At 34.0% G+C, this 26,841-nt stretch overlaps 2 protein-coding genes across 5 annotated transcripts in view; one reads left to right on the forward strand and one right to left on the reverse strand.

Moving 5' to 3' along the window:
• Positions 1 to 19,405, forward strand: part of VRK2 (VRK serine/threonine kinase 2) — a 101,282-nt gene extending 81,877 nt beyond the window's left edge. Inside the window, exons 10-13 of one of the 2 annotated variants that reach the window (XM_082641922.1) lie at positions 2,195 to 2,262; positions 6,027 to 6,193; positions 11,587 to 11,748; positions 19,034 to 19,405. In XM_082641922.1, the coding sequence (XP_082498048.1) occupies positions 2,195 to 2,262; positions 6,027 to 6,193; positions 11,587 to 11,748; positions 19,034 to 19,378 (742 nt within the window). In that variant the 3' untranslated portion in view covers positions 19,379 to 19,405. The remainder of the gene's footprint in view (positions 1 to 2,194; positions 2,263 to 6,026; positions 6,194 to 11,586; positions 11,749 to 19,033) is intronic. The other variant, XM_082641923.1, reaches the window with a different exon arrangement.
• Positions 19,355 to 26,841, reverse strand: part of FANCL (FA complementation group L) — a 77,804-nt gene continuing 70,317 nt past the window's right edge. For all 3 annotated transcript variants that reach the window (XM_082641925.1, XM_082641924.1, XM_082641926.1), the window contains 7 exons: positions 25,092 to 25,242; positions 22,810 to 22,893; positions 22,270 to 22,315; positions 22,111 to 22,192; positions 21,140 to 21,256; positions 19,780 to 19,851; positions 19,355 to 19,483 (listed from right to left, as the gene is read on the reverse strand). In XM_082641925.1, the coding sequence (XP_082498051.1) occupies positions 19,442 to 19,483; positions 19,780 to 19,851; positions 21,140 to 21,256; positions 22,111 to 22,192; positions 22,270 to 22,315; positions 22,810 to 22,893; positions 25,092 to 25,242 (594 nt within the window). In that variant the 3' untranslated portion in view covers positions 19,355 to 19,441. The remainder of the gene's footprint in view (positions 19,484 to 19,779; positions 19,852 to 21,139; positions 21,257 to 22,110; positions 22,193 to 22,269; positions 22,316 to 22,809; positions 22,894 to 25,091; positions 25,243 to 26,841) is intronic.

The raw sequence follows: 26,841 nt of genomic DNA on the forward strand, positions 1-26,841 counted from the left end.
GGGACAAACAGGGCTTACATTTTTCAAGTGAGGGCAATATACATTGTTTTTAATCCTGTTCTTGGGGGGAGTGTATGTTTCTTAAGGAAGAAACAAACAAAATTTGTATATGAGGTGTTTATGTAAGAGATCATTTTGCAGCCACATAAACATTTTAATATTCCACAATTTTTATCACCTAAACTCTATTAGGATGAGAATTAGGTTAGACTGAGAATAGAGTAGGTTACTATTTTACTGTTTTTCTCACTGATCAGGCCTAACAAAAAGTCAATTGCATGTAGCACAGCATAGCCAGTTTTTCATTATGCACCAAGATATTCTCAACAGTAGTTATCCACAGATATAATATCACAATTGGGAAAAGCAGCTGTATTTTAATAGGGCAAGTCACAACAGAAGTTTACAAAAGTGGTAGCTAACTGATCCATAGAAATCAGTCTTTCTAATTCAGTGTGGCATCAATTCTTAATAGAGAGGAAAGCTAGCCTGCAGATACAGAATAATGCAGATTACATTTGTAAATACTGACATATATTGTATGAAATATTTCTCCACTTGGAATCTTGATCGTCCTAGTCCCTTTCCCAAAACTAACACAATTATATGTCAGTATTAGAACTATATAATCAGTTACTTATTGCAGTGATTGATGTGTCCATATAACCCTCAGGTAACTAACAGTTTTCAATATATGGGTCAAGTCAAAGGACAGTAATGGGCATATATAAAGTCTTGGTTTCCAATTTTCTACCTCAGTTTACCTAATTTGAATAAAATACTTTATTTAAAAGACTAACATTTTAATTCCAATGATCCTATATGTGTTTTTCTTTTAATAAGACTTAATAATATTATTTGTTTTAGTCTTTTATCAATATGCATATATAGATGCCTTCATTGTATATATCTCTAATGAATATACCTACATGTATATATTTGAATATAATAAGGTATTACATAAATAATAAAATATAATGCTAATAAACATAATCTCCATTTGTATTTTGGGGCCCCTTGCATATATTAATATATTCATTTTGACCTGATTACTAATATAAACCTATTGACCAACAAAGCTAATATTGTATTATGAAGTTTATAATTAAGACATATATATATAATTAAGATACGTACATATATATATCATATATATATGACATGTTCAAACTTTTTATATAGTACATAATCATAATTTATTCAACTTGCTGAGAAGGCATAATGCTGAATTACCCTATAAGGGCAGGCTTGTATATTTAACCATAATACTGTATCCCATATGCCCTTTATTTTCTTAACATAGGGTAATATTAGATCAGTGCATTTATCGTTGCAATTCTGCCTGTGCCTGAGTTTGTGAATCACACATTCATATCAGTAACTTTAGTTGAATGTTTATATATTTGTGGCTGAAGCAACTTAAGAGATTTGTATTTGTTCAGTCTAAAACACTGGAAAGTGTTAGAATAATGGGTTTTTTGTTTTGTTTTTTGGATATTTCTTGTTAACCTGTTTAATCATGGCATAGCATAAAGCAACTGCCCAATTGAGAACAATATACATAAAATATTAAATAATTTGCCCCTTCCCAGTGCTGAGTACCTGAGGAAAAATATCCTGAAAATCCAGATAAAATTTTTCTATGTATTTTTTTCTTGAGGTTTTTTTAAAAAAAATAGTGTATCCCTACTTCTACATTTCTACATGTACAGACCTTGTATTAAAGCATTTATACTGTAGTTCTACATTTAGTTTCTAGGTGATTGATATAAAATCGATCAGTGAGATTTGAGGGATCTCCCCCATCCACTTACCCTCTTACAACCATTACAGGTGGGTGAAAAAAAAAAGTATGGAAAGTCACATTACTGGTGACCCATAGAGTTTTGTTTTCTAATCAAAACAGTAAATCACGGGCCTCCCTGGTGGCGCAATGGTTGAGAGTCCGCCTGCCAATGCAGGGGATACGGGTTCGTGCCCCGGTCTGGGAGGATCCCATATGCCGCGGAGCGGCTGGGCCCGTGAGCCATGGCCGCTGGGCCTGCGCATCCGGAGCCTGTGCTCCGCAACGGGGGAGGCCACAACAGTGAGAGGCCCGCATACCGCAAAAACAAACAAACAAACAAACAAAAAAAAAACAGTAAATCACAGGATTGCAAACAAATTCACTGTGCGTTACTCTGTTTTGTTTTAGTCTGTTGGATGAGCTGCCTGAGTCGGTGCTTAAATGGGCTCCTTCCGGAAGCAGTTGCTGTAAGTCAGGTGATAACTTCTGCCTTCTCCTACGTGATTTACAGCTCACCACATTTGTCACTCTTGTTTTGTAGCTTTTGCTGCACCCAGTCCCATTCCCATAGTGGTGGGAAGAAACTCTCCAGGGTTACAGATACGTTGCTAGAGAAGAGACTGTTTAGATCCTCTTTTCATTAGGACACAAGAATGCTGCAAGAACAAATGCAGGCAGCGTTCTGGGCTCTGCTGATGGCATTGCTTTCTTTTAGATGTGTATTTTGGGAATCATGCACAGGTTTAATGGTCAACTGTATCTGGTATTTCCAGAGTGGACTTTCTGTTTTTTGTTCTTATGTGTGTTGCTGAAAGAAGAGAAAGTTGATCTAAGGAAAGACTACTTTCAATTAATAATTAAAAAAACCAAACCATTAAACACTTGAATGCTGTTTAGACTTGGGTTATAGTCTGACTCAACAGCCAGAAAAAAATTTTTGGATTGGCAAGGCATATGACCTTGGGATTCGGAGTATATTTCATTAAACAGGTTTCTCTTTCATGTTAGTATAGACCATTTCGGAATTCTTAAATTGGTAGTACTATCAGTAAAAATAGTAAGGCAATTCAGAATTACCCAAGTGCCGCATGGCACATTGTTCAGCACCGAGTTAACCACCGAGTTAGACTGCCTCACAGAGCAGAGCCTGCTTCTGCTGTCCGGCTTGCTTTCTCTCCAAGACGATAAGCAGAGTGAATCTTGATCTCTGTTTCTACCGGGCAACTTCGAAGTTAGCTTTTAGCTGACTTATGAAAGTAAATATGTACGCTGAGTGTCTAGATAAGGTCAAATAGTATCAGTTTCCACATGAGAGTTTAAAAGTAGAGTTAAATCATCTTAAACTTACATTTACAGCCCTTCTTGGACCAGAAACCCAAATTTTCATTTCCTTAGGAAATGAACAGACCAGTTCTGTTTTCCTACCTCCATTTCCCAAATCCCACAAGTCTGCCCAATGTGAGTCTTCTGCTTCCCACTCTCTGTTGTCGCTTTCCTTCTGATGGAGGGAGGCAAACGGGAGAGTAATATTCTCATGTGGGGGGATGGGTTGAAAGATGAAAACTTTTCATTTATGTAACTGCACTGAGTAACTCAGTCAATGTGCCAGTATTCCTTTTTGGCTAATATTCTTATTGGCATTTTTACCAAGTCACACAGCTTTCATTTTACTCAACAGGACAGCAAAAAGAGAGATGAGGAGATGTTAAAAAAATTTTTAAATTGTATATCTCTTTTCTTGACTCATGCAGAAAAGGTAACTGTTCAGTTTAGGATTAGGAAAGAAAGCCCATGTGCCCTGGATCGTACATGGTAAATGCTTATGGACCAATGTATATTCTGGGATACTGCTATTGCTAAATATAATATCTGAGTGGTACGAGCAATGGTGGGAGGAGTGCCAGGCTCCTCTTTTTCAGTACAAACCATTTGTTTGGGTCTATACTATTCTTTTATAAAATGAAGATTTCTATTTCTAAAGCACAAAATGTTGAAACTTTATTATTAACTGAAGGTCTCTTAAGTTAGTTGGTTATGCTTAGGAGAGTGGGTATTGCTAGCATGAGAATTAATCCGATTTTACAAAAGGTTTATTACTAAGACATTTTATGAAATAAAACAGCTGAGAAGTTTGCGACATGCATGTCCAATTCAGTGTAATAATATCAATAATAGTTTCAAAAGTTTCTGTCTCTTGAAATGATAGTAATGATACTTAATATTTCACTAGCTTAAAAAGCAGATGATTCAAGAATATCATAATTTCATACTACTCAAAGCATTTGTTTTATAACTCTGGAAATATGCTAGTAAATTAAAAGGTGTACTTAATATAATAAATCCAGATCTTGAAAGGCTAACAGTACTATATCACAGTCATCTAAGCATCAGGTTTATAATATATTCATAACAGAGGTGGCTCTTTTCTTTTTCTCCCTCTCCTACCTCACTGGTACCTCATTTTTTCAAACCCCAGACCCATGAAGGCTTTGCAGCACAGCTACTATCAGCTGGTGGAGTGCCAGGAGTCTTCCATTGTCTTCTAACAGTGATTTGTGAAAAGTGTCCCCAACATATTCAGCTCTCTTCTTCATTTGGGATATTCTGGTTAATAGAATTGTAATATATACCAAACTGGGCTTACCAATCTTGAACAAAGAACAACAGAATATTCATATTAAAATGGTAGTGGATGTACTTTAATCTTTTTTCTTTTGGATCATCTCTTCAAGAATTGAATGCCCCCACAAAGGGCTTCTGGAAACATGAGTTATAAATGTGATGAAGCTGCAGCACTTCCTAGTTACAGAGATCTGGTTGAGCGAGTGCTAGATAACAGAATTTGACATCTTATACATTAGAGAGGAAAAAAGGGAGGTTGCAGAATTGCCACAGTATCCAAAAAACCAAAAAAACTCTGGAGCCAAGAGTTTTCATTTTAGCCGCAATAGCCTTATGTTCCTGGAAAATAGTTGTGGACAATACAGTGTAAAATGGTCACTCTCTGATTTTCCTCGGCGGGGAGAGATGATGACTATTCCTTTTGGAATTTTTCCCTGTAGGGAGTGAAACCCAGTGTCTCTGCAATTCCCCACTTGAAAGGAGGTAGACCTGGAAGGGAGCAAAGATTTAGGAAGTCAGTTCTGCCAAGCCACGAAGCTTCCCCAATTTCCCCACCATAGGATATAAACAACTTAGTGAGAAAGTAAGAGGTACTTGTGTCTGGGTCAGTAATAAGTTTTTGAAGAGGAAAGTCTTGAAAAACTAGTTTATGGAGTATAAACATCTCTGTTAACAAATGAAAATATGCCAGTTTTTAAACAGTGTATGGTATTATCACTTATAGCTCAGATTCAACCTCCACCTGAAACAGAAATGCAAACTACATTTGTTGTAAAGTGGCTATATTTCTAATTTTTGGTTACTGACTCTACCTGTACTGTATTTAAAAGTTTGTAGTTCATAACCTTTTTTTGTGGGGAGGTTACTATACCATTCTAGGGAAGAGAAAAATTAAAAGGTGGCAACTTCTCATCCTTGTGCTCTAAATCAGAAAGGCTATGCATGATTGCACTGGGCTAGCTAGGTATGCAGGACTTGAGCGAGGTTCGGCAGATTCTAAAGTCAGTCATGGCTAAAACTGTAGAATTCAAGGTCATTTCTAAATGAACTGTTGTAATCTCAAAATCAAAGCCTTAATTACAATTTGCAATGATTTCTTCCTTTAAAGTAAGGACGTTTATAGTATTTTTTGTTTGTTTGTTTTTGTTTGGTTTTTTTTGTTTATAGTATTTTTAACTGAATTTTTAAAATTTCAAAAAATTTATTTTTAACTGAGTTTTTAAAATTTCAGAAAAAAGTGTGAAGCATGGCTGGTCTGTTATATTATTCATGTAGTTCTTAGTAGTTGCACCCTATAAATCAAAATCACTAACTATAATTTTTAAAATTTGCTTCTTTTGATGAGTGAATTGTAAACATATCGACAAAGATATGTTAAAAAAACACACTAGTTTCTCCCATCTTGTCCAATCTGTAGGTCACTAGATTTCAGTCATTTTTGGATATCATTTAAAGAGTACTTTCCTGTTAAACTATTCATTCTTAGTTTCTTCAAGGGGGGTGTATGTGTGTGCATGTACTTGCTTGTGTAAGAGAAAAACAACAGATTTTGAGAATATTAGAGTTTTGAAATTTTTTCCCATTATGAATGACATTTAAAAAATTTAATACTTCACAGGTGAAATAGCCCAGTATTTGGTATGTGCTCATAATTTAGCATATGATGAAAAGCCAAACTATCAAATGCTCAAGAAAATTCTGAACCCAAGTGGAATACCTTTAGGACCACTGGAATTTTCCCCTGAAGGAGAGAGCTTAAATGTGCATACTCCAAATAATCAAAAGGTAAGTAACAGTCCCTGGAATCCAGTTATGACCTTCTGTGAAGCTTATGTACCAAATGAAGTTGTTTTAGGTGTCAAAATGAGTCTGACAGTCCTGTTTCTTACATATATCTAATTCTTATATCCCCTGAGCTCTGAAAAATTTTATTGAAGGTTCCTTTGACTTGTTGTCTTTAAGAGAAAAATAGTAGGATCTGTGGCCTGTTGTGTATTATTAAAGAAATAAAGCAGTCACTGATGTCATAGAGATAGGACTAGGGTAAGATATGAAAGGCGAAACCAGCTTTATTCATGGAAACCTTTTTTTTGCTGCTTTGCTTCAGATTTTCTTTAGTCATCCCTCTGTTTTTGCTTACTCTTGGCCATAATTTGGTGGTGGTAATAATATTCTTAAATTTTACCAGCATATTTGTACATGCTGATATTTCAATCTATAGAAACAATCCTTTTTTGCAAAAAGTTATTTTTTAATGTTATACCTTCCACTTTATCTTCCAACTAACTCCCTCACAGCAACATTAAAAAAAAAGAAATTAGAACTGGAAACAACACAAAAGAATTAGAACTTGAAACATTTTTTAAGAAGGTGGGAGAAGCCTGAGACTGCTATCAGCAACATTACTGAACAGGCAACTAAATGTCTAATCCTGCCTTGACACTGCCCATATGCAAAAAAAAAAAAAAAGGAGGGCTTTGTTTCCTGATGCATGTACATTAAGGTAGGGTCAGGATGTCATTCATTTTTAATATTTCTTGTGAACTTTGGATCATCACAAGTATTCATGAGCCAAGAATGCAGGATGCAAACTAATGTGACTGATAGGCTGCTAGATGAATGGTGAGTCAAGTATCAGTGCACAGATGGTTCTGATTTGCTGAATTTTGTAGCTGCTGCAACTGAAGACATAAAATATCCTTCTAGTCATAAATTAGCTCTTTGGAAGCAAAACCTTGGCACCAGAGCTTTACAACCTTCAATTAGTAGGGAAAGAAGTATTTGAATGACTGTGGTATTGACATCTGTAGGCCTGCATAGTAATCATTCCTAATAGAAGAGAATATCTGTTTGAGGAGGTTTTGCATGGCTAATTAACTACCAGTGAGAATATGTAATTTTTTCATGATCTCCTGATTGTCACCTTTCTCTCATGATACAATTACATTTTATTGTAGCAAGTGCCTCACAAACCAATTGTCAGCACTATTTACGTATTGCAGAAGGCAGAACAAAAGTTCATGTTTAATAAAAAGCCACTGGATTTTGATCTTGGTAATTACTGAGACTTATTTTAACAGTTTTATTGACTTTTGTGTTTTTACCACTTTTGCAACAAAACAAAGAGCCATTTCCTTGACATAGTATTTCCCTTGCAATAATAGCCAGCACTTAATCTACACTAATTTAAGTAGATTTTTTCCTTTTTTGTAGTTTTTCAGTTTCATAAACTTAATTGAAATATAAAAGAAGCCATTTAAAAAACTGATAGCTATATCCTCTGATATAAAATTCTAATTATTACCCACCAGAATTTTCATTTTCATCAAATTCAAAGGATGTTTGTTGCGAAACCATTTTTATATGCAGAGATAGAACATAAAACATTTTTTTCCAGTGAGCCTCAATCAAAAATATTTTATTCTTCCCTTTTGATTAGAGCACTTTGATTATGAGTAAAAAGAAAACACTAAGAATAATATGCATTCTTAAGACTTTAGCTAATTACTGTTAACAATATGATCAGCCTCAGTATATAGACATTAAGATGAATCGGAGATATATTTCATAGCAGATCAATATTTACTGAATAATGACTATTTCTGTAGTATTTTGAGTACACTAATATATTTGATAATTATATAGGTTCACCATATGTGACCACACCTTAAATTTCTTTTTATTTTTAAATTAAGTTGACAGATTTTGAAATGCTGCAAAAACCAAACTTGAAAATGATCAAATGCACAGTATGATAATATAAACTGTCCTGAACTCAGTTTTCCTAAATGATCAAGGATAGTTTCCACAGTTGATTGCTTCCATAACAAAAATCATTTTTAAGTCCAGAATGAATATCAATCACATGGCCCCAAATTTCTCTCTTTTTAGACAGAATCCCCTCATTAGTAGCTAAAGATATTTCTTGTTACTCTATACATGGATCTAATTATTTAACAATAAATAATGAACTCTGGACCTGTACTTTTTGGATAAAGATACTTAAACAGAAGTCAGTGGACCAGGAAACATACATAGTTAGATAAATAAAATGTTTCTATGATCCAGTATTCAAAGGAAAGTTATGAATGTTTAATTTTTTAAGTGTTATTTCCCTCAGTATAAGTGGTTTGTGCCTTTTAAATTTAGTAGTTATAACAAAAATATGTTTTGGTTAGGTATTATAAAATAGCACATCGCCATAAGAATCTCAGCAAACTTACAGCATCTTTTTGCAAAAAAAAAAAAAAAAACAGAGGGATTTATCCAATACTGGGTTTTACTAGGCATCGTAAACTGTTCCTATAAACTGAACCTTCTTCTTGAAGTCCCCAAATACTGTTAGTGGAGTTAAATTGGAAATGAACTTTTTGTCAAGGTAGTAGAGATGTTGATATTTTTTCCTGAAATGCAGATCTTTTGGGACATTTGCCTTAATCAAAATGATACTACGTATAGCTGATATTACTCTCTAGTAGTTCTGAAGGCTCTGGCATTGTCATATTAGAAGAATCTTATCATCAGGGCTACCTCAGTCTGTTTATGCCATCCACTGGGATGTAATGTCCAAAATTCACTGAAGGAAACCATATTCAGTAAGAATGCTTATTGAGGTGAGCTAAAGCTCCAGAATTCCTGGATGAGAATGCTAAAGCCAAGCTAGAAACCAGCATTACTGGAGGCCTCAATTCAACCCTTGAATAAGCCATTTCCTCAAGAGCCAGTAGTGGATCCTTTTATCAGTTTACCAGTATCTCCCTCCTTATTCTGATGTGTGAATCCATTTTGTAATGTTATAGACACCTGAGCACAGTGAGCCGCTCATCCTTCCTGAACACTTTACTAAGGCAGAGGAGTAGCTATAGGTCATAGTTAAAATGTTCAAGCTATCCTACCTTTCAGACAAGAAAAAGTTTGTTTCTTCATTCACCCTGAATCTGAGGTTCGTATAGCAAATCCAGGGGTGAATAGATTATTACTGGTAGTAGTAATCTTTGTATTGAACTTAAAAGCTTACAGGATTCTTACTTGAGCTTTAATTCTCAAAATAATTCTATTAAAGTTGTCTTCATATTTCTTTTTTTTTTTTTTTTTTTTTTTTTTTTTGCTGTACGCGGGCCTCTCACTGCTGTGGCCTCTCCCGTTGCGGAGCACAGGCTCCGGACACACAGGCTCCGCGGCCATGGCCCGCGGGCCCAGCCGCTCCGCGGCATGTGGGATCTTCCGGGATCGGGGCACGAACCCGTGTCCCCTGCATCGGCAGGCGGACTCTCAACCACTGCGCCACCAGGGAAGCCCCATATTTCTTTTCTGTATGAGAAAAAGAATATAAATTCTTAATTATAAGCACATTTTTGCTTATTGAATTTTAGGAGTCCAAAAGTATTCCTTATTTTGTAAAACAGTATGAAGTGCCAATGAAGAATTAAATAAAAATTACCTTATTTGAATAGCCACTTTCTGGAAAGTGACACACATTTGGATAGTATCCTTCTATTTGATTATGTGGGATACCCAGAGTGTCTTCTATATTTACTTTTTTATCTTTGATAAAAAGTTTTACTCTGTTCACAATTAAGGGTTAAACTTCATGATCCCACTTCACTCTTACCATTTTAGAAGTTTCCCTAGAAATAGAAATTTTCCATAAATTGGATATCATTTTGTTTATTAGCTAGAAGTGCTCATGGCAGCACAACTTAACCATCCAGCCAACTGACAGCAAATCCAGGAGGCATTGTCTCTTCCAGGAGGCCTCAGAGAGGACTGAATATATTAGACCGAATTTTGTTTGTACATCAGAGGCTCCCAGACCAAAAACTGTTATACCTAAAGTGCCTAGCATATAGGAGGCACTAAAATTCTCAATATCTCAACTAATCCTTTCTGTCACAGAACACATTTCATAATGATTGGCAAGCCAACGTTTTATTAAGATAGAACTATGTACAGTAGCCTTGGGAAACACTTTGTTTCACACTAGTGGTATGATAGGCATTTATTACCAAGATAACTTCAATGGAAAACTGGCTCAGAAGGTGGTTACACATGAATTTTCCTAGGAGTTGGGGAGAGTTGAGTGGTAGAAATAAAGAACCCCTGAGTGACGAGAAAGCAATTCCAATTTTCAGGTTACTAAGAAGCAATGGCTTTGCTATCCTTTGAGAAGCTGGGATCCAGGAGGAGGGGTGAATAAAGAATGGTGTTGTGACAGCTTAAACCTAGCCACAAAACACCAGCATATTTTAAAGGGAAGGAGTGAACACACTTGGCAATAGAAGCTAAAAGTTGAGAGACTACAAATTAAGGCTCTGCTTGCCCAGCCAATGTAATTCATTCTCTAGTTTGGCACTGGCTACTCCATTATTTCCCCTTGTACTGTTCCTATCTTCTGCCCCCTATTTAACCCATGAAAAAAGGTGACGGCACTTGGAGCTGCTGTAAACATGAAGCTGCTGAACAAATACTTCACATAAGGATCTTCACTGTGGCTTTCAATCTTCCAACTGTATTGTGGGATCTGCCCTTCTATTTCTGTGTCTACTTCAAGGTTATTGAGAGTCAGTCATCCCCCAGATAACAGCATGGTGTGAAAAAGAAACCGTAGAGACAGCAAGCTTGTTGTAGAATTTAACCTCTGATACTGGTACACAGTATTAGATGACATGGACTGTTATTCATCTGCTCAAAGGTTAAATTACCTGTATAAAAAAGTAAGCAACATCATAAGCTTCTTTTGTATGTTCACATTAATTAGGCTCACTTCAGTGATAGAAAACTAAGATTCTAATTAATAAGAATTTAAACTAAAAACTAAAAAGATGTCCTGGATCCACTCCCAGCAAAGGTTAATAATGAATTCATGTGCAGTTTTCAAATGTGACAGTTTTCTGTAAAAATGCTGTTTTCAATAAGCAAGTTATCTATAGAGATAATTTCTAAAGAGTGCACGACAGTGACACTAATTTTTATTGGTCTTGTCCTATTGAGGAGAAGAGGCCTGGATCTTGCCAACTACTTACTTTTCTATAATTTCCATTTGTTGGTTTCCTCTTTATTTCTCCCTTTTTTCAAAGCTTGGCAAGTATAAAATTTTCAAGAATCTGGACATGAATGCATTTTTTTTTACAAGTGTCAGAAGTTTTCCTTATATATTATTACTTACTCTGTATCAACAGGTTGATTCACGAAAGGCTGCAACAAAGCAAGTCAGTCAGATGCAAACTAGGTTACTAGAAAAAAAAGGCCACAGTGAGAAAAGTGCTGAGTCCTGTGCAACGTGGAGAAAAGTGCAAGAGGAGGAGAAGCTGATTGGGTTGTTTAACAGTGAAACAGCGCAGGTGAGAGGCGTTTTGTTGTTGTTTCCCTTAATACTATATTAGAATATGCCCTTTGGGAATAAAGACTTATTTTCTCCTGAGGGCCAAGGTTGTACAGTTTTGTTAAATGAGAAAGGACAGAAAGTATCCTATCCAGTGGATAAAATCAAAGCAGCCAAAACCAGTTATCATAGAAACAGAATGACAGTGAGCACATTTTTGCATGCAGATCTGATTTCTTTCTTTAGCCCGAGAATCTAACGAAGTGCACTTGAATTTGTTATGCCGTCTACGATCCATGAGGGACTCACCGTATTCCATACTGTTATGTTGGCTCCTCCAGTCTAACTCATAAACAGATGTGAGAGGGTCCCTGTCACTGTGGTTGTATTTCAAAAATGACGTACTTTTATATCATCCGATCATTTGTTTGGTTAGTGACTCACCTTTAGCAGATGCCTCATTCAAGCAACAGCAAAAGTCTTTCCTAATTTAACCTTTTTTGATGAGAAGCATAGAAGGTATTTCTATCTGCAGTGAAAAAACATTTTTCTCAAAATGGCTAACATTTTATATGATTTCAACATCGTTTTCTCCAAATGGTTTCAGGTAGTTTACAATATGGAACAAGATAATGCCCCCATCTTCTATCTCCCCCCATGCCCCCCCCCCAAAAAAACAACTGGTTAATCAGGCAGCTGGGATGTTAATCATTAAACTGAGCACTGAATTTGGCTCTGAACTTCCTGGCAGCCAAGGCAAAAATTAGAAGCCTACAAGTTAGGCATTTCTCATCTAACTAGCAAGCATACAAGTTTATCTAGAGAGAAAAATGCTTTTTTTTAGTACTAATAGGAATCTTTTGCATTTATTCTGTTATAAAACCATAGTAGCATCATTTCCTTTTTGTTTTATTTTCAAATTGATACAAAGGAATCTACTTCAAGAGGACACATTTTATAGTTCCCATTTATAAAATTAAAGACAAATATTGCTTGGTGACAAAATTTAGATATTCTTGAGTGCTCTTTTTCAACCTTCCATTGTATAACTACATCATAATTTGCATATCCATTCTCCTATTAGTGGGTACCTGGGCTGCCCGTGTCTCCAGCCACCATGAATATAGTTGCTCTGAATATTCTGACACAAGTCCTTTTATGGATATGTTTTGTTTGTCCTGAGAAGTGGAATTGCTGGGTCATAGGGCAGATATATGTTAAACATTATAAAAAGCTGACAAATACTTCCCACTTTATACTCCCATCAGTAACGTATGTGAGTTCCAGTCATTCCACCTCCTCCCCACTATTTGGTGTTTGTCAGTCTTTTTTTTTTTTTTTTTTTTTTTTTTTGCTGTACGTGGGCCTCTCACTGCTGTGGCCTCTCCCGTTGCGGAGCACAGGCTCCGGACACACAGGCTCCGCGGCCATGGCTCGCGGGCCCAGCTGCTCCGCGGCATGTGGGATCTTCCGGGATCGGGGCACGAACCCGTGTCCCCTGCATCGGCAGGCGGACTCTCAACCACTGCGCCACCAGGGAAGCCCTGTCAGTCTTAATTTTAGTCAACGTGTGTATATTAGTTTCTCGTGGTGATTCCAGTTATCTTTATCTGATGACCAATAATTGTGAGCACCTTTTCCTGTGCTGACTGCCCATGCATATACCTTCTTTTGTGAGGTGTCTCTTCAAGTTTTATCCATTTTTATTTGAATGATTGTCTTTCTATTATTAAGTTGTAGGAATTCTCTATATATTCCACATATGTCTCCTGTCCAATGTCTATATTGTGGATATGTTCTCCTAGTGTGCAGCCTGCCTATTCATTTACTTAACAGTGTCTTTGATGAGCAGGAAGTATTTGTTTTTATTTGAAATTCAACTGATCAATTTATTATTTTTTTCTGTAAAGAAATCTTTGCCTACCTCAAGGTCACAAAGTTATTTTGCTATATATTTTTTAGAAGGCTTATAGTTTTAGCTTTCATATTTGGGTCTATGAACCATCTCAAATCAGTTGGGTATGGTGTGAGATAGGGGTTGAGGTTCCTTCCATATTGAAAGCCAGTTACCCCAGTACCATTTCTTAAAAAGATTTTCCTTTTCCTAATTAAATTTCTTTGGAGCCTTTTTCAAAAGTCAGCTGACTATATAAGCATGGGTCTATTTCTGGACTCTCTTTTCTATCAATCTATTCCACACTGTATCAATTACTGTAGATTTATAGCAAGTTCTGAAATTAGGTAGTTTAAGTCCTTCAGCCCCTTTCTTTTCTTCAAAGATGCCGTGGCCATTTTAGTTCCTGGTCCCCTCCATAAAATTTAAGAATCACCTTGCCAGTTCCCACTAAACAGCACAATGGGATTTTAATTGGGACTACACTAAATCTAAAGATCAGTTTAAAGGGAAATGAAATCCCAACAACATTGAGTTCTCCAATGCATAAACCTGATACTTCTCTCCATTTGTTTCTTTCAACAATGTTTTGTAGTTTTTAGTGTAGATAACCTATACATCTTCTATTAAAAGTATTTCTCAATATTTTGGTTTTTAATCCTATTGTATATGTCATTTTTTCAAAAATTTTATATTCCAGTTATTTGTTCCTGGTATATAGAAATAAAACTGATTTTGTATATTGACCTTGTGTCTTGGGATCTTCCTAAAATTCACTGATTAGTTCTAGTAGTTCTTTTGTATTTTTAGGATTTTCTACATCATCAATCATGTTGTCTGTAAATAGAGTCTTCTTCCTTTCCAACATGTATGCCTTTCATTTATTCCTTTCATGTCTTATTACACCTGCTGGGACCTCTAATACTATACTAATATATACTAATATCCTAATATATACTGACTACTCAATATAGTAATGAGAGTGGGCATCCTTGTTCCTGATCTTAGGGGGAAAAGCATTCATTCTTTCACCATTAAGTATGATGTCAGCTGTAGGTTTTTCCTAAATGCCCTTTATCAGGCCGAGGAAATTTCATTGTATTTATAGTTTGTTGAAGAATAAATTTTAGTCGTGAATGGGTATTAAGTTGTTTGGGGGGATGTGTTGAGATGATCATATGATTTTTCACCTTTACTAGTATAATGAATTGCATTGATTTTTGAATGTTAACATTTTATTTCTGGAATAAATTCCATTTAGTCGTGATGTTTTGTCATACTGAATTCAATTTGCTATTTTTCCATTACGGATTTTTATATTTACATTGATAAGAGATAGTGGTCAGTAAGTTTTCTTTTCTCTCAACTTCCTTGTATGTTTTTGTTTTCCAGTCATTATATGTTACATTAGAGGGAAGTGTCTATTTTCAGAAAATGTCTCAGTAAGATTTGCCTTTCATAAAAATGACAGTTTAGAAAGAAGACTATCTAGGTCTAGAGTTTTGTTGTAGTAAAATTTCAAATTATGAATTTACCCTCTATCACAGATAATAGTGATTATTAGATTTTCTTTTTCTTCTTGTGTCAGTTTTGGTAATTTGATCTTTCAAGGAATTTGTCCATTTCATTTAACTTGTCAAATTTGTCAGCACTATGTAGTTCATGATATTCTCTTGTTATACTTTTAATGTCTTCTTTATCCATTCCTGATAATGGTAACTTTATTCATTTTGCTTTATAGTGACACTGTCTCCCCAGTCCTAAACCATGGAAAGCATTGGTCTTTTCTGCATCACTGTAGTTTTGTCATTTTGAGCATGTCAGTATAAATCAGATTCTACACTATGTAACTTGTTGAGATTGGCTTTATTTCTTTTACCGTAACACCCGTGAGATCCATGCAAATTTTGCATCTATTGATATTTCATTCCTTTTTATTGCTAGGTAGTATTCTGAGGTATGGATGTAGTGTTGAAGAACATATGAGTTTCTTCCAGTTTTTTGCCTTTCACTATTTAGTATGATGTTAGCTGTAGATTTTTGGTAGATGTTCTTTATCAAGTTGAAGTTCCCCTCCATTTCTAGTGTATTGAGTTATTATGAATGGGTGTTGAATATTGTCAAATGCTTTTTTATATCTATTAATATGACCATATGATTTTTCACCTTTATACTGTTACTATGGTGGATGACATTGATTGATGTGTGAATACTGGAACACTTTTACATTTCTTGAATCAACCCCACTTGGTCATGGCGTATTATTCTTTTCATTTGTCATTGGATTCAGTTTGTTAGTATTTTGTCGATGACTTTTACATCTCTAATGAAGACTGTTGGTCTGTAGTTTTCTTTTTATTTTATTGTCTTTTTCTGGTTTTGGAATCAGGTAATGCTTGCTTCATAAAATGAGTTGAGACATCTTCTAATTTCTGGGAGAGACTGAATAGATTTAGTGTTTCTTTTTAAATGTTTTAGAGAATTCTCCAGTGAAACTGTCTGAGCCTAGAGATTTCTTTTCCTTTTTTAACTATGAATTCAAGTTCTTTACTAAGACTATTCAGATTATCTATTTCAAGAGTGGACAGACTTTCCTATAAAGAGCCAGACAGTAAATATTTAGGTTTTACAAGTCATATGGTCTCTCTTTTGTTCAACTATGCATTGTAGTGCAAAAGCATCATATACAAATAGGTAAACAAATGAGTATAGCTGAGTTCCAGCAGAACATTTATGGCACTGAAATTTGAATTCCATGTAATTTTCAAGTGTCACAAAGTATTTTTTCCAGCCACTTAAAAATGTAAAAACCATTCTTAGGTGGCAGGTTCTACAAAACAGGTGTTGAGCTGGATTTGGCCTGCAGACCACAGTTTACCACCCCCTAATCTATTTCATCTTGAGTTATTTGTGATAATTTGTGCTTTTCTAAGAATTGGTCTATTTCATCCAAGCTGTTATATTTTTATTTGTAGAACTGTTCATAGTATTCCTTTATTTAAATTCTCTAAATGGAATTGAAGCCTATAGTACTATTTCTTTCCAAATATCAGTAATTTGTTTTCTCTCTTTTTTGGTCAGGTTTATCAATTTTATTGGTCACAGAGCCAGCTTTTGTTTGAGTTTTCTCTATTTTTGTTTTGTCAATTCCATTGATTTCTGCTTTTATTTGTATTTCCTTCGTTCTGCTATGTATTTCTCTTTTTCTAGTTGCTTGAGGTAGAAACAAGCCTCAGTTATTGAATTGAGACTTTTTTTTTTTTTTCGGTACGCAGGCCTCTCACTGTTGTGGCCTCTCCCGTTGCGGAGCACAGGCTCCGGATGCGCAGACTCAGCGGCCATGGCTCACGGGCCCAGCCGCTCCGCAGCATGTGGAATCTTCCCAGACTGGGGCACGAACCCGTGTCCCCTGCATCTGCAGGCGGACTCTCAACCACTGCGCCACCAGGGAAGCCCGAGACTTCTTTTTTAATATAAGTATTTAGTATTAGAGATTTTCCTTCTAACAGTTAGCCATGTCCCATATATTTTGATACATTTTGATTTTCATTCAGTTCAATATATTTTTAAGTTTCTCTTGGGTCTCTGACCCATTCAGGAGTTTTTTAAAATTTTCAAATGTTTGAAGATTTTCCTGTTCTTTCTTTCCTTCAGCTTGATTTAGGTGTATTTTCCTTTTCTTTTTCTATTTCAGGTGGAAGATTAGGCTACTGATTTGAAACCTCTATTTTTTCTAATATAAGCATTGAATGCTATAATGACCTACTAAGTCCCATTTTAACTGCATCCCATAAGTCCTTATATATTGTATTTTAATTTTGTACTTTCTCATGAGACTTCTTTTGATGTCTTGGTTATTAGAAGTGTGTTGTCTAATTTCCAAATGTTTAAAGATTTTCTGTTACTGATTTCTAATTTATATTATTATCTGAGAACATGCTTTGTATAATTTTGTATTTGTTAAGGTTTATTTCATAACCCCCAGGACATGGTCTATCTTGGTGAGTATTCCAATTGCGATCGAAAAGAACATGTACTCTTCTGTTTTGGGGTGGAGTGCCCTATAGATATCAGTTAGATCCCATTGGTTTGTGTGATCTAACCTTGCTGTTTTTGTCTAGTAGTTCTCTGTTGATTACTAAGACTGATGTTTTCTAGTAAGGAGGATGTGAGCTGCTGCCTCTTTGCTGTCCCTTGCTTAGTGCAAGGCAATGGTCATCAGTAGGGCTATGTACCAGTAAAACTTTACTCACAAACAGGCAGCTAGCCAATGAGCCACAGTTTTCCAACCCTAGCCAGACTGTCTCTCCCCATCAGAGCTCTCAGTAAACTGAAGACAGCTGGTGGTTAAATCCTTTGATGAGTGCCTTCCCATTTGACATCATTTGTTGTTGCTTAAAGAGAGATAAGGTATTTAGGTCACACAAGAGATGATTCTGTCTTGAAATTTTAGTAGTTTGACTTCTATTCTTACCTAGACGGGGATTAACTAGATCATCCACTTCTACATGTAACTTATATGTAAATGCAGCATAGGTTAGCTTGCCTGTGGCTCTCAGCCTTTAGAAATATGATTTGATGGTATATTTCTTTTTCCTTGTGCAAGAACAATGCTTTATGGGCCTACTGGAGTAACCATTAACTCATTTTGCCTTTAGTGAATTAAGCTGACAAAACTTTAGGAAAATTGCATTCATGTGACTTTGTTAGCTCTCAGGCAGTAAAGAGTAGTTTATAGATTTCTTTTTAATGGAAAAGCTAAAGAGCCTTCAAGACATCTCTTTTGACACAGTGAAACTGTAATTTGTATAAACTGCTTGATTCCCTTTTGCTTAGGAGATTAGGGTGAGCATCTTTTCTTAGATAAGCTTCTGGACAAATAAAGATTTTTACCAGCTGTCTTCTCCAGGTCTGTTATGGGAAGATGTGAATCTCTGGTGCTCCGGCAGGAGGCTACAGGGGTCAGGCCACTGGCTAAGGCCAGTCTGTGGGTGCACAGCACCACCATCTTGCTCTAGTGCTTCTAGTATCTTTAATTATTACCGACCAAAAAGCCTTCTAATTATTACTGTCTTATCCCCCATAAGATTAAGCCTTTTTCTTTTTCTTGCCAAAAAATTCATTTTTTCATATTCTACCCTATTTATTTTTAGATTATAAATTATTTAAGAAATAGCCTACTTCTTGGTTTAAAAGAACCAATCAATCAAATTAACCAGATTTGGTCATTTGATGCTGGTAAGTACTTTATAAATGCTTTAAATCAAGAACCTAAAAATAACTTCTCAGGAAAAATAAAAAGTACACAAAAACTTGATCTTGTGTAACAAATTTTATTTAGTATTCTTATAGAGTACACAAAATAAACACTTGGATAACTCAAACTTAACACATATGTATTTTCTCATAGGAAAGCACAAGGAGAAGACAAAAATACTGTGAGTCTCAAGAATTTCTGAATGGAGTAAAAACTTCTCCACAAAAATCCAGCTGTATACAGTTCCCCAGTTCATTTTATGAACCCCATCAAGATTTTACCAGTCCAGATATGTTCAACAAGTCAAGCTCTCCATCTTGGTACAGGTACACTTCTTCAACTGGTATGGAGGTCACAGAATTAGACAGTTCTACAGGATTTTGGCTTACAATTTCCCAGTTTACTCTTAGTGAAGAGATAAAGGCAGATGTATATTATTATGGCTTCACCATTCTTCTTCTTTTGATATTAGTATGTCTTGCTTTATATTTTCTCTAAAGATACCAAATAAAATCCTTTTGATAATTCAAGTTTCCAGTTCTTCACAGAAATGTTGTCTTCTTATTTCAGGCTTTTTCTCCCAGACATTTTCAAGGTAAGTGGCTTATAAAAAGAGGAATGCTTTATATTAGAGATGGTGTAATGATAGAGTTTGGAAAATACTTTTTAAGGTTCAGATCACCTAGGAAATCTAGAAAAGGGGTTAACTTTTTTTTGATCAAAGGAGAACTCTGAAAATTAAAATGTTAATAGGGACAATTTATCTTAGAAAATTTTAAATACATTGACAGATGTTTCCAAAAATTTTATATAAGCTGATTATACTATACAGTTATCTTCTAAAACATATTACTAAAAGCTAGACACATTTTATGAAATGTGATTAATAATTTGCTTACCTTACTACAATATGGACATTCACCAAATATGACGTTAAAACTCTGTCTACTAGTCGGTAGTCCTCTCAACCACTGAAGATTTTAAAAAGAGAAGAAAGGGAGCAGAGTCAACATGATTACATATTACAGGTACTCCAAATAAATTTTTCTTTTTGAGTGAATTATATTTTTATGCCAGATGATTTGCCTTCTTAATTTTCTTTTGTAAGAGGAACATCTCCTGAGCCAATACCAAACTACTAAAATGCTGAATAACAAGGGGAAACCAGTATGGATTTCAAGGTCTATACCACTGATTTATAAGCAAATTATAGGCCCCTTTAAGAATCTGATAAAAAGTATGCACCTTCTCTACCCCAAAACAGATGTACACAAAAATAACTCCATGGGGTTCACAGACCCTCCCTAAATCCATTAATCACAAATTAAGAACTCCTGCTATAAAAGATATCCTAGGCTCTTTAAAATTTAGGTCTTAATTCTGATCTTAATCACCAATAGTAGGGTTAATTCTCAATCCATTAATTACAAGCAGGAGGCAATCCATTTTTAAAAATTAAATGAATTTTCATTATTACAAAAGAAAGCACATGTTCCCTTAAGAGTATCTCTATAATTAGACCTAGTATTTTATGATTTTATATAAGGTAAATTGACATCTCTACCTAAATTCTCCACTGTTAAACTGCAGCTAGCACCAGCTGCTATCTCTAATCACAAAAATCAGGAGGTAATATTAAGGAAGTTTTTAAAAACCGAAAGCACTATACAACTGCAAGTCATTTTGTATATAGATGCACATACAGTTAGTCATATGTCCATTGTGCCCTAAGATGAATGCTCGAGAGCAAGTGACTGCAGACAGGAGGGAAAGCAGACTTCTCATGTATTATATATACAGTAAATAGAGTGTTGTGAGTTATTTAGATCATAAAATGCATTCTTCTCAATATCAAAAGTAGGATTATTACATTTATTCTACACTTAAATATAGCCTGAAAAAGTAATAGGTACAGTACTAGCTCCCTTTCACCTTATTGCCACCATTACTCCTACTTAACAGAGTTTGCATTGTGGTTACATGAGATATTTACGGAAAGATTCCAATATTCCATCAGTTTAATTTGTTATGCATCAATAAACAGTCCATGAGTATATTCTAGATACATTTTCCCACTTCTTGGATACTTTAGGACATTTATAAATTCATTAGTAACCACTGAAGAAATGAAATACACATTTGGAATTAACTTGAGATAATGGCAATAAAAGATCACTATTGACTAAACAGATTGTTTGTTTAGATTTCAAATATGCATATTTCCTATGCTGTTAGTCTTACTGATATTTTTATTTTTACCTCATATAAACATATTTGATGGAAAGGCTGTCCACACTGTGAATTATCACACACTTGATCAGGAATGGCACCATCAAGTTGATAGGCATAACAAATTCCACAATCCATAGAAAAATCCTTCAAAAGAAAAATATTGGGGGATGGGGTGGTGGGAAAAAAGAAATATTTATAAGAATACACAAGGTGAAATAAAAAAGTGAATAATATGGTATTAGATACTATTAAATTTTTATAAAATTTTTATAAAGGTAACTATATTGCTATGTTACAGAAAATACAGTCACATCACTATTGAACACCTTAGAAAATTTTTCATCCAATAAATAATATACATATACTAAAAAACAGATTCTACTTTTGGCTCACAAGATGTTTCAGGCTTAAGTAATATTCCCACTGTGTACATCAGTATAATGCCACTGTAGTATGCAAAGACAGGAACTGACATTAGCTGGTGATTATACTAAACTTCAAAATTCTGCAACTAAAGGAAAAAGACAAAAACATCCCCACCACTTTAGTAGTCTACATTCTTAGCAGCTTTGTCAAAAATCAATTCTTAGTTTATTTTTGCAGTGTCATAGTGTCTATTCAATTTTGAAAAACTATGCTGCCAACCTTCACAAACACTTGTTTCAAGTTAATTAGAACTTTATTTCAGTCATCCATAAGCAGATAGTATAGAAAATCCAAACATCTCATTAGCTACATTAGACCTTTCCCCTATTTTTAATAATAAAGATGTCATTAATCACTTTACTGCTACAATGACCATGGAAAAAGTACACTTATAACCACCAATCAAAGGTTAACAAGTTCTTTGATGCAACTGCTGCTTGCAGTTCAGAAGTCCGTTATAATATTCTTCCAATTCCTTCCCTTTCAGCCTCATTTTTCTCTGGTGCTTAAAAGAACATTTGACTTTCATTATGCAACACTATTTGGAATATCAAAGCACTGATAAGACTTACAGATTTTTCCAGGATAGCACGAGCTGGAAAATCAATTTCTAAAACATCTTTCAAATTTTGTAACAGACTATTTTCTGGATCCCTGAAAACATGAAAAAAACCTGTTATTAAATTTGTAAAATCATAGAAAAGTAACAATTATATTGCAAAGATACCTACCACAAATGTATGTTTCTGCTCAGCCTAATTCCCAGGGGTTTTACCACTTCAAATATTAAAAAAAAAAAAAAGTTTAATAATTTAGGGTTTGCTGCTCTCATTTTGTAAAGTCACATTTGGCACAGAATTTGCCTCTTTTTATTGAGCTATAACTGATAACACTATTACAGATTTAGGTGTACAACATAGTCATTTGGTATGTGTATATACTGCAAAACGATTACAAGTTTAATTAACATCTATCATCATGCAATTACAGTTTTTTACTCTTGATGAAAACTTTTAAGATCTAATCTATTAGCAACTTTGAAATATACATAATATTTGTTAATTACAGGATTTGTTTCCTAAGTACATGATTAGAAAATCTAAATCATATATATTATATATTAAAAAAACACATAAGTACAGTTCACAATGAGACATTTCATTTAAGATGTTTACCATTAATATATTAATATGTTAGAATAATATTTAATTACAGTGGTGGACAAGTATTTTATAATTGTGTTAAAAACATTTAAACCTGAGATCTCGTACCATGGTCAGCTCCAAGAAAACAGCACTCAGGAAGCATAGTAGGATGCCTGGGGTCTACCTCTATATTTATCGAAGCATTATTCCCTAGAATAAAGGAATATTAAAGCTTTTAGAAGTAGAACAGATAATGAAACAAAAAATAAAGGAGTATGTGTCTGGGTACTTTTTTCATTGTATACCCAAAGAAAGATTAACTAATTGTATTATATATATAGTTTTTTATAAAGGTAAATATACTACTAATTCATAATTTAACAAAAAGAAGTAATTTGAAAATTTTGATCATGACTAAAGATTTGGGGATCCGAAGTTTCAAAAAACAGAGCCAATCCATAAGTTAATATAATTAATTTAGATTCGAATCCTGGTCAGAATTCCATTAAAGTTTGAATAAAAATTTTCTATGGAGTGATAAAAATCTTTAATATATAAAAATTACAAGTCACAAGTTTAAGAAATAATCTAAACGATATCATAATATTCTTGAAAAGTAATAGAACAAACATAAAAGACTAAAAATACAATAAATGGTAAAAATAAATGTTTAAGATTTGAGTTTTATAAAAACATTTTCTGAAATCTTTAGGATAAGTTAACAAAGGGGTCAATTCATATTAAATTTTTGGAAACTGTTCATTTAATAACAAAAACAACTAACAGTTTACAGAATCTCAAGAAAAGCTATTTCTACTTGGCACTAAATTCTTTTATAACTGTACTAGAGTATGTACAAATTTCAGAAATTTTATTGCTTTTTTTTGAAGGTACATAGTGTGGTTGTTTAAGGTTAATTTCGATTTCATTTTTATGGTAAAAATGTCTTGATAAATTCTATATACTATAGCGTAATCCTCTGGCTAAGGTTGGCAACAATATAAATACAATTATTACAGATCTAGCAAAAAGAGGTAATCAAGTAAAATAAAAAAGTAAGTCCAGGTAATTCAATAAGAAAAACAAAATTACAAAAAGTTAATTTATAATTTCATTGGTTAATGCATTTTTTACATGAACACATATTTCAGGTTAGCCTTTAGCAATGTCACCTAATGGCTCCAGAAAGTATTTTCACTTAACAACAATGGTTGTATTAACTAATCTTTTGATTAATTTGCTGAAAACCTGGTCCTAAAAGGGCAAATCAATGCCTGAAGAAAAAAAAAGGAGCTAAAAGGTAAATATAGGGAGAGTGAATAAATACCAGGTTGTTTACGCTGAACAATGAGAAATAAGAAGTATATTTAATCATAACCTAAGAGAAATAATTATTTTAATGGGGCCATTAAGATAATAAATTACTACACTTCTTTGAAGAAAATATTTTCATTTTAGTATCTACTTGTTCACAAATATACCATAACTTGGTTAACTATTCCAAATTAAATATTGTTAAGACTTTTTCAAACTTGATAAGTAACAATACTGTCTTTAGAATTGCTGCGCAGTTATACTTTCCTCTTCTCATAGTAATGTGTCACTTTTCCCCCCAGATAAATCTATTATGCCTGGGTAGAAACTACTAATTCGGATATGATTCACATCAAAATATCCTTCATAACTATATAGTATTTACTGTGAACTCAAATATAGTTTAAAACATCTAAAATCTTGAGAGGTTGAGCTTTAAAATTGACTTCATGTATTGCTTGCTCATAATGAGAATACATAAAACAATCATCTCATAGTAAAGAGAATATGGTAATATTTCCAGGATGATATTTATGGTTATTCCACATCTTATTAATTTCATATATTTATAGTAAATTAAATACTTAAAATATATTCAATTATTATTTTGTAAGGCTTTCTTTTTACTCTTCAATGGCATGCACGGCCCACTTCAGGTTCTTTTACCCTCCTCTATATTCCTGTCAGAAAATACTCCCAAACTTGTTCGTACTTGTCTAGTTTCACGAATGAAGACTTCATTACTTCTAACACAGTTTTTTTCCTAAGTAATGGAAGTTTTGAAAAATCTACTCCACAATTTCTGTGATAATTGAAAGCTAATTAAACACTATCTCTGAATGCTGCTTCCATGGATTAGATCATCACCTTTTGTAATGAAACACCTCAGTACTTGCCCTTTCTACTTGAAATATTTACATTTAAATACATAGTAATAAAAGAAATCATAGTTCCTCTCCCAAAGTTTTAATAGTTGACTTCATACAAAAAGTCATCTAAGAGTCCAATGTCATCTTAGATTCATTTTCCTAAGAAATACAAAATACAATCAAACACCTTTAAAAAAAAACCTCCTTAATCCTCTTTTACTCTACCTAATACAATTCTGCGTGCTGTAGCACTCCTTGTAGGTTTTTCCGGCTCAAGTACCCAAGTCTTCTCATCAATTTCATCCAGAACATCCCAGAATGCCTTCAGTGATTCCAGTGCTGCCAAAAACTGACTATGAATGCTTATTAAGGAGCTCTGTGAAAAGACAGACGAAAGCTGAATAAACTGTATGACACTATCAATAGTGGATTATCTTTCACTTAGGATACAACTCAGTTTATATGTTTTAAGCTCTGTTTCATTTCAGCTAAAACTAGACTCTAGTAAACAACAGTCAACTCTCCCTGCTTCATTATCTCTTCACCACTATTAGTATTAACAGAATTCTTTTTTGATTGTCACTGGACTGTGCCCTTATCAAGAAAGAATTGCTTTTTAAAAACCATATTTATTATGATGCATTTTGTACATATGTATGGAAAGGCATACCTTGTATTAATAATTACTATTATTAATGTATACAATATATATTTAGCATAGTGTCTATACAATTTTAGTATGAAAATATTTTTATTTTCGCTCAGTTATCAAGTTAAATGCAGTGCTATTTGTAACTTGATTAAATTACTTTTACACACTGTTAATAAATAACTTTGCAGACTTAATTAGACAAAGAGTATGAAAAGGTTTTACACACTTTTAAAGAATTCAACAGAAATTACAAACAGGACTTCTTTTGATGTTAAATTTTTAGCCAATCTCTGAATTCAGTATTTCAGGCATTAATCCTTTATGGGAATTATATACATTTTCACTAAATGATAAGAACTAAAGCCATCACTGATTTTAAAAATCAATTCATAAAGTCAAGAGTTTCTTATAAAATAATGTGGTATGGTTAAAAGATACAACTATTTACTAAATATTTTATATAAAAAGCCATCAAAACTAAAACAGTTTTAAAAAGAATTAAGGATTTTATTTACTGTTTCAAATAAGCAAAACATATAAAAAAGTCACTGAAAAACTGTTGGCTCGTATCAGATGTATTCATCCAAAATAACTGATACAAGCCAACAATTCAAGAATATGATACACCCTGAGTAAGATGAAAAGAAATAACTCACTTCCTTAAACATGTATTTTGTACTTATGTACTTAAGGAAAACCCATTTCATCTCATCACTTCAGTCAGGGTGTACACATAGATGGATTCATAGCTCAGATTCACCAAAGCAGTTTCAACTCTTCTTCTATACACAGAAAAAAGTTAAGAGTAGGAACTAGGGCTTAATGTGTAAAAATAACCTTTTATTACAAGTATATTGAGGGTAGAATATTCTCTTCTAGTATACCATACTTATCCACAAGTTTAGATGCCAGAATCCAGAAATCAGAAACCTAAATACCCAAGTGTTTCTTTTTTGTTTAACTGAGCTGCACTTTATTTCCTCTTTCACTGAATGCACCACCATTCTTTACATACCCAAATAAGAAAGCAGCTTTGGTCCTTGTAGATTTCCTCTGATACCTAATAAATTCTGTAAGTTAACATAAGACTTAAGTCCATATTTAACATATTTCTTGATAACTCTATTAATCCTAGTATTATTATATATTATTAAAATAATCCCCTATTCTTATTTCCATATTCAGACTTGCCATCCTTGACTTAAACAACCTTCCGGCAGAGTACCCAATTTAAAATATAAACCTGAACAGATCAGTCCCTCTCTTAAAACCATTCAAACCAACATTCTAACTGGATTTTTTTCCCCTCTAGTCATATTCCCC

This window comes from Mesoplodon mirus, assembly GCF_964341445.2.
Source record: "Mesoplodon mirus genome assembly, chromosome: 14".
Lineage (NCBI taxonomy): Eukaryota > Metazoa > Chordata > Mammalia > Artiodactyla > Ziphiidae > Mesoplodon > Mesoplodon mirus.